Source organism: Piliocolobus tephrosceles, chromosome 15, assembly GCF_002776525.5.
Source record: "Piliocolobus tephrosceles isolate RC106 chromosome 15, ASM277652v3, whole genome shotgun sequence".
Classification (NCBI taxonomy): domain Eukaryota; kingdom Metazoa; phylum Chordata; class Mammalia; order Primates; family Cercopithecidae; genus Piliocolobus; species Piliocolobus tephrosceles.
In genome coordinates, this window is record NC_045448.1 from 9283540 (window position 1) to 9298889 (window position 15350).

Consider the following 15350-nt stretch of genomic DNA (forward strand, 5'->3'; position numbering starts at 1 on the left):
GAGTAAGACTCTGTCTCAAAAAAAATAAAAATTAAATAAAAATTAAAAATCAGTATAGCGGATACTAATATTTCCTACCAATATCTCTCTCCCCTTCTTCCTTAATGAGCCCTAATTTTGTTCAGGGCAGCAATATACTCAGCTAAAACAGCCACCTTTCCACATTCCGTTGAGGCTAAGGGCAGCCACGTGACCCAGTGCTGTACAGTAAGTTGTAAACAAAAGTCAGGATGAAGCCTCCAGAGAAGCTTTTTAGAAGGGCCAGACTAGGCTAGCCATGTTCTCTTTCTCTTCCTTTCTCTAACACAGAAGAGAACCATCTTAAAACCATGAGGTGACATGCATGAGGACAAAGACCTCCTGCTTGTTCTTGAGCCACTGAGGGCACCTCTGAGTTGCTGTACCACCCGGAAAATGCTATCCCTGAACTTCTTGTTGACTGAGACAAATAAACCCCTTGTTTAAACCACTGCTTATTTAATTTTCTGTTATTTGTAGTCAAACACATTTCAACAGACATAGCTGGAGAAAAACAAGATCTTAAGATCTTCCAGAGAAAAAAACAGGTGACATACAAAGATAAGAACTCAAAATGACTTCAGATTCTTTAAAAGTAACATGCACAGAAGACCACAGAGAACATGAGAACTAAGAATATACTCAGCCAAAATTATCAATCAGGCTTAAGAGTGGAATAAAGACATTTTCAGATATGTGAAATCCCAACAATATGCAGGTCATATACCTTTTTCTTAGGAAGCTCCTGCAAGATACACTACACCAAAATGATGGCACTGAGAAAGAGGGAGACCATGGGGTTCTGAAAATAAGAGGGTGTGGGATGCCTTGAATGATGGCTGCACTGCAGGACTAGGAGACAGGGAGCTCTAAGAGTTGCTGCAGGTCAGAGGGCTCCAGGACGGAGGGTTCGAGAAAAGCAGTGGTCCTCACATGTTTCAAAAGAAGGCTGACAGGCCATTTTTATTTTCTTCTTTATGCTTTTTCATATATCTCACAAAAATATATAAATTTTCTTTAGGCAGAAATGAAAAAAACAGTATATATTACATTTTTTAAAAAATATCTACATAAATATACAACTGAGGTTCTACTACAATAAACTCTTAACACTATTCTTTTAAAAATAAAAGAACATACCTTTGTAAGGATGGTTTTACCATAATTCTTTGTGCTCGTCAAACCACTATTCAAATAGATATTTTTCTTCCCAACTGGGCTATAATAAGCTAAAGTCAAAAGGAAACAAAGATAAATTGCTTATTAAATACAGAATTATAATATAATCCAATCAGCTTATAATCCCAGCATCATATTCATATAAGAAGTAGAAAAACTTACCCTTTGGACAAACGCCTCCATGGCTGTTTGCTCTGGGAGAGCCAACATAAGCTAATCCAAGAGTTCCCATATCAAAATCTTGGTATGTGAAAAGGTGTGCCAAGCAAACTTTAGATGCTTCCTCAGCTATATCAAAGCTAAATTGCTTTGAAAGACAAAAAAAAAAAAAAAAGCATTGTTAGATTAACAATTACATCAGACCAAAAGATGTAATCGAAATCAACTAAACATTCCAGAACAGAACCATGACAGCATGCAGCTCAGCACCAGCAATCACAACCCCGTGCAGTGCTTTGCTCTTGCCCTAAAGTGCTCCTCCACCTGCACCGGTGAGAGGCCGACACTGTCATCTGGCAAGGGGCACAAAAGGGACGAGTTCGGGAGCGTGCTCCAGCTGTTCAGAACTAACTCACTGCTCCTCCGAGGGCTGTTCTGAAGACATACAGCCTAGGACTTGAGATGCTCCATTTCGTTAAGGGGATTGCAGCACCCCAGACCAAAACAGATCCCTCTCAAGTATTTCAAGGATTCATCTGGTTCTACAGAAATTTTAATCTTAAACTTTTTTGAGCGTCATAATATATAGTCATTTATATAAATATACACTTATAGAAAAGCATATATACCCAGTTTTATGTTACTAAAATAAAGATTTTACATCCATTTAAGTCAACGCTGCAGGTTTGAGAGGATTTTTTTTTTCTCAATTTAAAAGGGCTTCATACATTACTTTAAAAACCTCTACCATAACCATCCAGCGTCTCCAAGTTTAAAAAACCTTAATTTTGGGGGTTTTTTTAATCCGTTTGTTTGTTTGCTTGAGACAGGGTCTCGCTGTGTCACCCAGGCTGGAGTGAAGTGACGCAATCACAGCTCACTGCAGCCTCGACCTCCCAGGCTCAAGTGAACCTCCCACCTCAGCCTCCCAAGAAGCTGTACCAAAAGCGTGCATCACCATGCCCGGCTAATTTTTGTATTTTTTGTACACCATGTTGCCCAAGCTAGTCTTGAACTCTTGGGCTCAAACAATCCACCAGCCTCATCCTCAGCCTCCCAAAGTGCTGGGATTATAGGCATGAACCACCATGCCTAGCCAAAACCCTCAATGTTTAAAATGCTTTAAATGAGAGGCCAGAGAGCCCTATATGAGGAATGAAGTGTGGTTACATGGGGATTCTGATAGTTCCGTGGTAAAAGGGTGAGGCTTCTAAGAATATTCTAGGAGCCTTAGGGAAGAAAATTGGAGAGGAACATCTGTCAATGTAAGTCATTCTTCTCTTTGGTTCCTCCCCCTGCCATGGGCTGTCTGGAGGCTCACAGAAAAGCACACAGGCACAGTGGTTCAGCTGTTCTAGGAGTCAGGAGATCTGTGCTCAATTCGACCTCTGCCATTACCAGTTGTATGACTAACCAGACAAGTCATTTAATCTTCCTGTTACCGGCTGAATTGTGCCACCCCAAAATTCAAATGTTGAAGTCCTGACCCTCAAAAGTACCCCAGAATGTGACTCTATCTGGAAATAGGGCCCTTAAGGAGGTAATTAAGGTACACTGAGGTCATATGGGTGGGCCTTAAACCAATATGGCGGGTGTCCTGATAAGGAGATCAGAATATACACACACACTGAGAGAAAGACCATGTGAGCACACAGGGAGAAGACAGCACCTACACCACAAGTACTGTGGCCTCAGAAGAAATCAACCCTGCTGACCCCTTGATTTTGGACTTCCAGCTTCCAGAACTGTGAAAACCCCAACTTCTGTTAAGTCCCCCAGCCTATGCTGCTCTGTCATGTCAGCTGGAATAAACAATAACACTTGCTGAGCCTCTTCACAACAATGATGCTGTCTCAACCAACCTTTCAGGTGCTCAGCAGATCAAATTAGACAGGGTATGAATGCTTACCACACAGGTGCTAAACGTTATGCTTCTCCATCTGGATGAAGAGTTATAATATCCTTTAATTCTATTAAAGCTTTGAAAACTTGATTTCAGCCTCATGAGACTCTGAACAAGAATCCAGATGAGCCACACCATACCTGGACTAGCCCATGCAAACTATGAGATAAATAAGTGTTGTTCTAAGCTGCTCCACTTGTGATAATTTGTTAAAGCAACAGCAGGAAACTAATACACTTACCAACACATTAAAATATAACTACTATCACTTCATAGAAAGTCATTCTACACCAAATAGCACACACAAACTCAAGACACTGGAAGCACATGGCAGTATCCTGTTATACAGCAAGACTCCAAATGACGTAAAATGATTAAGTTAGCCATCTTTAGATTAATTGCCAGAATAAAAACACAAAAATTTTAAATTCCTGTAGAGAACTTCCAGATCTCCAAGCTAGATTTCTACTGTCCAATACATGTTCATAACCTGTTTGATAATTACTGCCCTAAAAGATAAACTGACAAGCTTCAGAGAGCCCTGAACTAAGTGTCCCGAACTAACGAAACAGTGTGCAAAAACTCTATATTTTCGGTATCCATGTTATTTTCTAGAGAAGATCCACTGATTGCCTCATTAGATCCTCAAAGATATTAAGGTGAAGAAGCACTGCTTTGGCCAGGCACAGTGGCTCACACCTGTAATCCCAGCACTTTGGGAGGGCGAGGCAGGCGGATCATCTGAAGTCGGGAGTTCGAGACCAGCCTGACCAACATGGAGAAACCCCGTTTCTACTAAAAATACAAAAATTAGCTGGCTGTGGTGGTGCATGCCTATAATCCTAGCTACTCAGGAGGCTGAGGCAGGAGAATCGCTTGAACCCGGGAGGCAGAGGTTACAATGAGCCGAGATCACACCATTGCACTCCAGCCTGGGCAATAAGAGTGAAACCCTGTCTCAAAAAGAAAAAAAAAAAAGCAGCAGCATTGCTCTGTAACGTTTTGTTTTTCATGGAGTTTTTGTTATTTGTTGTCTATGCTGTTACACGCGATGAGGTTCCTGCTGGATCAGCTGGGGGAGATTGCTTCTGGGTTTCCATCTTTTCCATTATGCTCCTTCATTAAAACACATACAATCCACATAGCAGAAATCATAAAGTGGTGTTAATATCCAGGGTTCCAAGACCTACCTCTAGCAACATCTTCACATCCCAAGCATCCTTTTCTTCATTTGGGTAACTTTTTGCCATATTGTAGTGCTTTTCACCAGGTTTTACCTCTTGTGGAGACTTGAGAATGCGAATCTATACTTAAAGAGATAATATACTTAGAACACTTCCAAAATAAGTCAGAAGACTCTGAATACTGCATTATTTTATCTGTTCAAAAAAAGAATCATCCTAGAAAAATACATTTTAAAACTAAAATTCATAAATTCTTCAGTTCTAATATTCAATGTTTGAAACAAACAGAAGCATATGGTATGGAAAACATGTCAATTAATTATTTATAATAATATGAATGTACTCCTACATTTTCATATCCTCTATGTTTATTTTTAAAAAATAAGAACTTGGGTTACAGGCACCTAAAATAATTATTACAACTATAGTCAACAGTTTAGGAAAGAAAAATAAAATATACATCTCTTTGTGCATCAAAGGAATAAAAGACTAAGAATAGAGGCTTCTCCTTATATGTGCATTTCAGACAAATTCATATTAAACCTGCAAAGAAGGGAAAAAAAAGTAACAAAGGCTCCCATTAGTGTGAGATAAAGAAAGAAGGAAACTATGCTCAGCTCAGAGTTTCTGTGTGTCTCTCTTCCCTGCCTGCCTGCCTGCCTGTTCTGGTCTCCTCTGCCACTGTGTGGTAAGCTTACTGGGGTGGACTCTGCAGTTTTGATGGTGGCTGGTCAAGGTCAAATCTGTGACAGAACTACTTAGAAGACCACCATGATGCACATCTAAACCACATCCTCCAATCCACCCTTCATCAGATGTAAAGAAGTTAATGTTTTAATCTCCTATATTATTCCTGTGTTCTATAATTGGTTCCAAATGCCTAAAGCAAAAAGAAAATTTACAGGTTCCCTAAAACTCAAACATGATGCAGCTATTTATAATAAAACAAGTGAGGCAGCTTTACATGCATGAACATGAAGTACTCTCCAACATACTGTGAAATGGAAAAGCGAGGTATAAAAGTGTACTGCATATAGCACCATTGTGTCAAATACAGACATATACATACACTATACATGCATACGACATCTCTGGAAAGATACATATGAAACTAGTGACATGAATGTCTTTGGGGAAAGGAACTGGTTTAACAATAAACAGGTTGCAGAGACTTACTTTTCACTGGTTTTTGTACTGTGTATATGTTACCTATTCAAATAATAACTTAAAAAGAAAATGCAAAACAGTGAAAGAGAATGAAAAGGGAAAAAATCTCTTAGTTTTATACAAACAATATCAAAGTTTAACATTTATAAACATGGTGAATGATTTTTAAAAACTTTTTTTCAACCTCTAAATTCTATATACTATAGAACTTATAAAAATATGGTTTATTACAAAAAGCCTGGAAAAAAATAGAGATAACAATTTATATAACTTACATATCAAAATGTCTCTCTGCCCAAAGTAAAACCCTATGTCAGAAGTCTTTTTCGTCTTAGCAATTTGAAATAACTCTTCATATGAGCTATTAAGATGACACTAATATAACATTGCTAGACATACTCTGTTAAGAGATTACAAGAAATCAGAAGGAGATATCTGAGGGGAAAGAACCTAAAGGTTCTGTATATATAACTACAGCCTTGCAAAGGTACCCAGTATTTTTTAGTAAATTTTCTGACTAAGGATTCAACGGTACATGCCACAGTTTTAAAGAAAGACTTAAGCATAATCAGAGGGGGGGAAAGAAACTACAGAGAATAAAAAGGCCATGAATTCAAAGATGAAACAAAGCACAGCAGCATAAAAGGCTTTCTACCTAAAGCAAGACTAAACACAGAAAACTTCACAATCTAGAACTAATTAACATCAAAAATACTGCACAATTCATCAGAAAAAAAATCAATGGCAATTGAGAAAACTTATGTACAATTATTGTTAAGGACAAGTTCTTGGGTTTTGCATACGAGTGACAAATATTTACAGTACATAACTTGAGTAATATAAGCCATATCTATTGATAAATACCTGTTCTATCTGTATTCCATAGCCTTTAAAACCCGCATTATCCCATGAAGTGTTCCGATAGATGTCATCAACTCTGTCAATTAGCTCTATCTGTGTGTATTTAAAAAAGAAAAAAAACATTATGTAGCTCTTTACCTCTCCTGGCAATGCAATATAAAATCTATGGAGGAAAAAAAAATCTCAGTTTAGAGGCTATTGCAGAAGTTTCTACTTTCACAAAAACTAGCATTAAGATGTTATTGTATCTGAGTATTCCCAACCTTTGGCCCCAAACTTAAAGTGCTGTTACCAGAATAAAACAATGGTATAGTTTAACCTAAATTTCAGGTACTCAGTTGCACATGGAACCAAAATTACAAGTAACAGTCTTTTGTAAAACTACCATTTCAGTCAATAATAAAAATTAAATTTAAAAGTCAATCAATATACCTGAAATACAGTTCACTCTTGAACAACATAGATTTGAACTTCAAGTGTCCACTTACATATGTGGATTTCCTTGAGCCTCTGTCACCAGAGACAATATGACCAACTCTTCCTCTTCCTCCTCAGCCTACTCAACATGAAGACGATTATGATGATCCACTTCCACTTAGTGAATGGTAAATGTATTTTCTCTTCCTTATGATTTTATTTTATTTTATTTTTTCAGAGACAGGGTCTTGCTCTGTCACCAGGGGTACAGTACAGTGGCACGATCATAGCTCACTATAGCCTGCATTTCTGGGCTCAAGCAATCCTCTCACCTCAGCCTCCTGAGTAACAGAAGACTACAGGCGCACACCACCATGCCCAGCTTTTTTTTTTTTTTTTTTTATGATTTTCATCATAACATTTTCCTTTCTCTAACTTACATGATTGTAAGAACACAGTAATAATACATATAAAAAATACGTGTTAATTGACTGTTATTTTATTGGTAAGGCCTCTCGTCAATAGTAGACTATTAGTAGTTAAATTTTTGGAGAATCAAAGTTATACAGGGGCCGGGCATAGTGGTTCACGCCTGTAATCCCAGCACGTTGGGAGGCTGAGGCAGGAGGACTGCTTAAGCTTAGAAGTTTGAGGGTATCCTGAGAAATTCTCCATCTCTACTAAAAATCAAAAAACTTAGCCAGGAAGGGTGAACACCTGTTGTCCCAGCTACTCAGGAGGCTGAGGTAGGAAGACTGCTTTGTCCCAGGCAATAGAGGCTGCAGTGAGCTACGATTTCACCACTGCACTCCGGCCTGGGCAACAGAGTCTAAAAAAAAAAAGTGACATGAGGATTTTTGACTGCAGAGGGAAGGTCAGTGCTTCTAACCCCCACCCCCCGGCACTGTTCCTGGGTCAATCGTATTCCCTTCTAAAAAGAATTCCATCTTCACTCTGTCTCTTGGTGAGTACTTCAAATGTCTTCCCCAGAAACAAGTAAGGAGCAGTGGCAGACAACTGCCAACCCTATTCCCCTACTCTCACCCCGAAAAGTTCAGCACTGAGGAATGGGTAAGAAGACAGCCAGAAAGAACAAGGTTCATTTCAGCAACCCTCCTTCTTTTGCTCTCTGATTTGGGAAAACTGGAGAAGGAAGGCAGTATCGTTTCCAAGGAAAACGACATGAGAAAGAACAAAATGCTAATTACCTATCTTTTTCTCAAAGAGAATATTCTACTATTCAAAAACTGGGTTGATAAGGTTTGTTCCAGCAACTGTGAAACAAGTTATGTCTCAGAAATTGTAAAAAATACAAATTTTAAGACTAGATCTCTCATTATATTCATATTTGCAGTGTAATGAACAAAGAAGTAATACAAGAGGAGCCCCTTAATACAAAACCCAGATTAAGAGAGAAGCTTTTTAAAGTAAGAATCTCTCTCTTAGGAACAAGAATAACAGTGACTCTTACTAGCCTCATAATAAATTCACTTGATATGGGACCGAGTGCTGTGGCTCACACCTGTAATTCCAGCTACTTGTGATGCTGAGGCAAGAGAATTGCTTGAACCCAGGAGGTAGGGGTTGCAGTGAGCTGAGATTGCACCACTGCACTCCAGCCTGGGCAACACAGTGAGACTCTGTGTCAAACAAACAAACAAACAAACAAACAAATCCACTTGACATGGAAGGGAAGGGAAAGAAGGGTAAGGGAGAGTATGAATAAAATGGACAGCATTGGAAAAGCAAGGCAATGAGAAAGACATCTTTACCGTCCCAGCTTCTTCTTGCTTCATGAATAGCTGCATTCTCCATTATTCCCTCAATAACAACATTTTGGTCAGTGCCAAGTAATCATGATGAATGAGGTCATACTAGCAAAAAATGTCAATGAAAAATTATTTCCCAGACTTTAAAAATCGTAATAGTGGCCGGGTGCAGTGGCTCAAGCCTGTAATCCCAGAACTTTGGGAGGCTGAGATGGGCGGATCATGAGGTCAGGAGATCGAGACCATCCTGGCTAAGATGGTGAAACCCCGTCTCTACTAAAAATACAAAAAATTAGCCGAGCGAGGTGGCAGGAGCCTGTAGTCCCAGCTGCTCGGGAGGCTGAGGCAGGAAAATGGCGTGAACCCGGGAGGCGGAGGTTGCAGTGAGCTGAGATCCGGCCACTGCACTCCAGCCTGGGCGACAGAGCAAGACTCCGTCTCAAAAAAAAAAAAAAAAAAAAAACAATAAAACCCAATGCTGGTCTGTGTGCATTGAAATGAATAGACTCAAGCATTGCTGTTAGATGTGTAAATTGATACAACCCTTTGGAAAAACCATACGTATAAAAATCGTAATAGTTCGGCTGGGTACGGTGGCTCATGCCTGTAATCCCAGCACTTTGGGAGGCCGAGGAGGGCGGATCACGAGGTCAGGAGATCGAGACCATCCTGGCTAATACGGTGAAACCCCGTCTCTACTAAAAATACAAAAAAATTAGCCAGGCATGGTGGTGGGTGCCTGTAGTCCCAGCTACTCGGGAGGCTGAGGCAGAAGAATGGCGTGAACCCGGGAGGCAGAGCTTGCAGTGAGCCGAGATAGCGCCACAGCACTCTAGCCTGGGCAACAGAGTGAGACACCGTCTCAAAAAAAAAAAAAAAAAAAAACATAATAGTTCATGCTTAAAAATCTAGTATCAGCACTTCTTACATCTTGCCTTCACTTCTGTGCCCTAGAGCTAGTTATGACCATGAAAGTCCCACCTATTTCAAGTGAAGTCCAATGACTAGGTCTTTAACATGACGAACAAAACTCACCTTCCTCTCTGAAATATACATATAAGCAAAAGATAAACATGGGTTCATGCAAATGCATATTTTTACATTCACATGTGACACCACAGGTTCACTGCCATGATAGCAGTAATGTTTTTAAAGAGCTCACTTATATCAAGGAGGAAGGACTACATTATAACCTCTCCCAAACCCTATATGCATAAATTCTAACATGCAGAAAATATTAGTTCAAAGGTAAAATGGGTTGTCATAAATTTGAAACTATAATTTCCATACAGTAACATAAAAACCTCAGAGAATATCCCTCAAATATTTTAGGGAAATAACAGAGTATCTGGAACAGATCTGGTTTCATTAAGTTTCATGGAATGTACCCACCCACAAGAATTTTTTTTTCAATTACTTGATGCAATAGCAAATACTTACTAAGTAATTTGTAGTTGTACTCTCTTCCCCTCTGCCCATGTATCTGTAGAAGCGATGATCTGCTACCACCAATAATTTACACGTGTTCTTCATGGGATCTGGGTCAGCTCTTCTCTTCACTCGATGAACAAGCTCTAATATGAATTTGTATGCACTATTAAATCAAAATTCACCAAAACAAGGAGTTTTATGGCAACACTTTAAATCTAATATATTTTTGAAACAAATATTATGTGAGCTTAACATCACTAAAAGATCTTGAACAACAAAAAAAACAATTTGGAGCAAGACAGAAAAGTGAAAAGTAACAAAGTTTAAACACTGTAGAATTCAAAACCAAGGACAAGTGCCTTCTTAATTTTTCAAATACAGAAACTTTAAAAAGTGTTCAACAGAGTAAGGCCAGGCATGCTGGCTCAGGCCTGCAATTCCAGCACTTTGCGAGGCCAAGGTGGGTGAATCACCTGAGGATGGGAGTTCGAGACCAGCCTGGCCAACATGATGAAACCCCATCCCTATTAAAAATACAAAAATTAGCCAGGTATGGTGGCGCCCGCCTGTAATCCCAGCTACTCATAAGGCTAAGGCAGGAGAATCACTTGAACCCTGGGTGCGGAGGTTGCAGTGAGACAAGATTATGCCATTGCACTCAAGCCAGGGCAACAAGAGTGAGACTCTATCTCTAAATCAATCAATCAATAAATAAACAAATAGTGCTCAACAGAGTAAAACATTCACCTAATGCTGGGCTGTGAAGCTGTCAGTCATATTCTACAACAAGAAGTTATGAATTAACCAAAGTAACAGTAAAAATGTCAAAATATTCACATTGAAAATTAGTTTGTGTTAACAGGACAACTTTCTTGTGAATTAAGAATTTATTTATATATTAAAATGCTAATATATATTTTAATAATATTTTAACAACATAACCATCTTTGGCCTGGCATGTTGGCTCACGCCTGTAATCCCAACACTTTGGGAGGCTGAGGTGGGTGGATCACTTGAGGCCAGGAGTTCAAGAACAGCCTGGCCAACATGGTGAAACCCCATCTCCACTAAAAACACAAAAATTAGCCAGGACTGGTGTCACGTGCCTATAATCCCAGCTACTCGGGAGGCTGAGGCAGGAGAATCGCTTGAACCTAGAAGTCAAAGGTTGCAGTGAGTCGAGATTGCACTGCAAAACAAAACAAAACAAAACAAAACAAAAAAACCTAACCAGAGGTGTTTTGGGCAGTAAAATTCCAAGATGGTTATGTTTTTTAAATGACCCTAAATAGATTGTCCCAAGATGGATATAACCTTCTTGTATTCTAAGCAGTATATACATAGGTCTCTCCTGCTACCAATTAATTTCTTATAAACTCTAAAGATTGTCTTTCCACCATTATTATTTTATCATTTCTAAATATCTGCAAAAATATTTTCCCTCGGATCACTCCATTTCCCTTTTCCCTAATCATTTTTAAAGTCTAATCTTTCTTGTTCCCATTAGTTTCTAGAGTTTTCAACTCTTACATTATAGACAAAAGAAGTTGAAAATTTCTGGAATAAAACTCTTATTTTCATGCCAAATACTACAGTTACTTGACAATCATGTTATTTTTTTTATCAAATAACAACCACCCCTATTGAAGTCAATTGTAATATGTTTGTTTCTTATTTGAAATACACTCTTTAAGCCTTACCTTCAGGTGGTTCTCTGTCTACTAACCCTTTTGGGAGCAACTCTTCATTATCCACTTTTAAATAACCACACACTTTTGGAGACTGCAAACGTGAAACATTCTTGATATCTTCAGATTTATAAACTAACATTCTTTTGTCTTTGGTATCATTAACAAATCTCCAAAGTGGCTAAAACAGAAAATATATACGACTGAAATGGAAAAAAATAACAATTCCTAAACACTAAATTCTTCTAACATCCTTTGCTTGTTCTTAGATAACATTCATTTCTAGGTTAAGTAAACTGATTAGTCATGTTATTAAAATAAATAATCTCAATTTTTAATCATACGGAGTTTCTAGGCTGGTAAGTAAACACATAGATCATAAACTCTGATTTATGATCTGTATACAAATAAAGCCTTACATACTTTGCATGTTATGAAATCTTTCAGAGGATGCAGAAGAGAAAAACACATATCATTTTCCACTCATTCATTCCAAAATATTATGTAATATCTACTGTATACTGGCAATGTTATAGGTGATGGTGCTACAGTAATGAAAATTGGACAAGGTTTCTGTTCATGCAGTATTTTCATTTTAGCTTCCTTAATACTTAGGTGTTTGACACCCTTTTGCCATGTTAGGCTTTATCCACACAAAAGAACAAATATATTTATATGAAAGAAAACTCAGAACTTGCAACAACAGGTCTGAACCTTATTACTGGTTTCAGCGAATGCAGTTTTTTTTAAAAAATCTCCACTTACAATGTTACAAGGCCAGAGTAAATCACAATTAATATATTCCAAACTTTACCCAAGTCAAAAGGTTGTTTGTTTTGTTTCAAAGCAAAGTTATTCCCTGTAAGAACACTGGTCTCATCAGAACCAGGCGGTTTGTAGAGGACACACAAAAAATATATTTATCTCCATTAGGGAAATGCAAATCAAAACCCCAGTGGGAAAAAAGAACCCACAAAAACACCCCTGTATCCCCACTAGGATGACTACGATCAAAGACAAATACTGGTGAGGATGTAGAGAAATCCAGAACCCTCATACATGCTGATGAGAATGTAAAATGGGTCCACTTTAGAAAACAGCAGGTCCTCAAAGGTTAAAAGTAGAATAACTGTATGACCCAGCAATTCTGCTCCTAGTATATAACCAAGAGAAATGAAAACACAAGCAGTAATGTAAATAATAGCTAAAAAGTGGAAACAACCCAAACGTCCATCAACAACTAATCAATGAATAAACAAAATGCAGTTTATCCATACAATGGAGTATTATTCAGCAATAAAAATAAATAAGATACAGACAACACGCTACAACACAGATGAACCCTGGAAACATTATTCTAAGTTAAAGAAGCCACACACGGGCTGGACGTAGTGGCTCACGTCTGTAATCCCAGCACTTTGGGAGGCCAAGGCAGGCAGATCACTTGAGGTCAGGAGTTTGAGACCAGCCTGGCCAACACAGTGAAACCCTGACTCTAGTAAAAAATACAAAAATTAGTCAGGTATAGTGGCAGGCGCCTGTAATCTCAGCTACTCGGGAGGCTGAGGCAAGAGAATCAGTTGAACCCAGGAGGCAGAGGTTGCAGTGAGCCGAGATCATGCCACTGTACTCCAGCCTGGGCGACAGAGCAAGACTCCATCTCAAAAAAATTAAAAAATTAAAAAGAAGCCACACACAAAAGACCACATATTATATAATTCCATTTATATGAGATGACCCAAATGGACAAATCTAGACAGACAGTAGATTCCTGGTTGCCTAGAGCTGGGGGAGTTAGGGAGGAAGGGGGAAGGATGGCTAAAGGATACAGCATTTCTTTTTCAGGTCATGAAAATGTTCTAAAATTGAACATGGTGGTGTTTGCACAACTCCATCAATATATGAAAACTGCCTGGCATGATGGCTCACGCCTGTAATCTCAGCACTTTGGGAGGCTATGGTGGGCAGATAACTTGAGGCCAGGAGTTCAAGACCAGCCTGACCAACATGGTGAAACCCCATCTCTACTGAAATACAAAAATTAGCCAGGTATGGTGGTAGGCACCTGTAATCCCAGCTACTCAAGAGGCTGAGCAGGGCCGGGCGCGGTGGCTCACGCCTGTAATCCCTGCACTTTGGGAGGCCGAGGCGGGTGGATCACGAGGTCAGGAGATCCAGACCATCCTGGCTAACACGGTGAAACCCCGTCTCTACTAAAAATACAAAAAATTAGCCGGGTGCGGTGGCGGGCGCCTGTAGTCCCAGCTACTCGGGAGGCTGAGGCAGGAGAATGGCGTGAACCCAGGAGGCGGAGCTTGCAGTGAGCCCAGATCGTGCCACTGCACTCCAGCCTGGGTGACAGAGTGAGACTCCGCCTCAAAAAAAAAAAAAAAAAAAAAGAGGCTGAGCAGCTGAGCAGGACAATCACTTGAACCCAGGAGGCAGAGGTTGCAGTGATAGTGCCGCTGCACTCCAGCCTGGGTGACAGAGTGAGACTCTGTCTCAAAAATACACACATACACACACACACACACACAACTACAAAACTGTCTGTATACATTAAAGGGGTGAATAATATAGTATGTGAATTATATCTCAATAAAACTGTTAAATATTATATGCATACACATCTTTGGTAATCTATGTATGAGGTGGATGTAAGAAATGATGGTTACAGAATTTCAGGGATGGCAGAGGCCTCAAAAGTTAACTAACCCAACTTCTCGGCTACAGGAATCTTCCATATTTAGTAAAGTTCATTTAGCCTATGAATAGAAGTGAAAATTTTTTTATTTTGTGTCAAATATTTCTAAGTTCACATTGATTGTTTCCTAGTATAGCCAGTCAAGCACAGAAAAAGACAGCTGGCTTTGGGATCAGATGTATCTGAGTTCAAACCTCAACGGTACCTCACTATGTGCCTTGGACAAGTACCCTGAGCATAACCTCCCTCGTTAGGTAAAGCAGTGATAATACCTAACTTGAAGATTATGAAGATTATGTAGGTAATAAATCTAGTTTTATATTAAGATTTCAAAAGAAAAGCGGTCATTAATAAAAGCTAAGCCTATGACCACTATTACTAGTAAGTTGCTAGAAAAAATCATTTGATGAGTAATTGACTAAAAGGCAGAAAACTTGATTGGATCCTGGATTGGAAAACCAAAAAAAAATTTACGAAGGAGATTTTGAGGATGACTAGAGACTTTGACTATGGCATAATTATTAGATAATACTGTAGAATTCTTTTCATTTTCTCAGGTATGTTACTTTTATTACAGCTACAGAAAAGAGTGCCTTTATTCCTAGGGATGCATACAGAAGTAGTCAGGGGTGAAGTGTCATGATGTTTGCAAACGATTTGCATATGATTCAGGGAAAAAAGAGAGAAAGTTAACATGACATTATGTTAGAAATTGTGTTAGAAATTGTTAAAGGGCTACAGGGTTTTTGTTTTTTGTTTTTTTAATCTTTCTGTAGCTACAGGGTACTTTTTAATCTTTCTGTAGATTTGAACATTTTATTTATTTATTTATTTATTTATTTATTTATTTATTTATTTATTTATTTATTT

General features: G+C 38.8%; 1 protein-coding gene across 2 annotated transcripts in view; it reads right to left on the reverse strand.

Annotated features, from left to right (window-relative positions):
- Positions 1–15350, reverse strand: part of ADAM17 (ADAM metallopeptidase domain 17) — a 68759-nt gene that overhangs the window by 26723 nt on the left and 26686 nt on the right. For both annotated transcript variants that reach the window (XM_023199102.1, XM_023199108.2), the window contains exons 5-10: positions 11789–11957; positions 10098–10231; positions 6475–6564; positions 4450–4563; positions 1360–1504; positions 1159–1247 (exon numbers count right to left, since the gene is read on the reverse strand). In XM_023199102.1, the coding sequence (XP_023054870.1) occupies positions 1159–1247; positions 1360–1504; positions 4450–4563; positions 6475–6564; positions 10098–10231; positions 11789–11957 (741 nt within the window). The remainder of the gene's footprint in view (positions 1–1158; positions 1248–1359; positions 1505–4449; positions 4564–6474; positions 6565–10097; positions 10232–11788; positions 11958–15350) is intronic.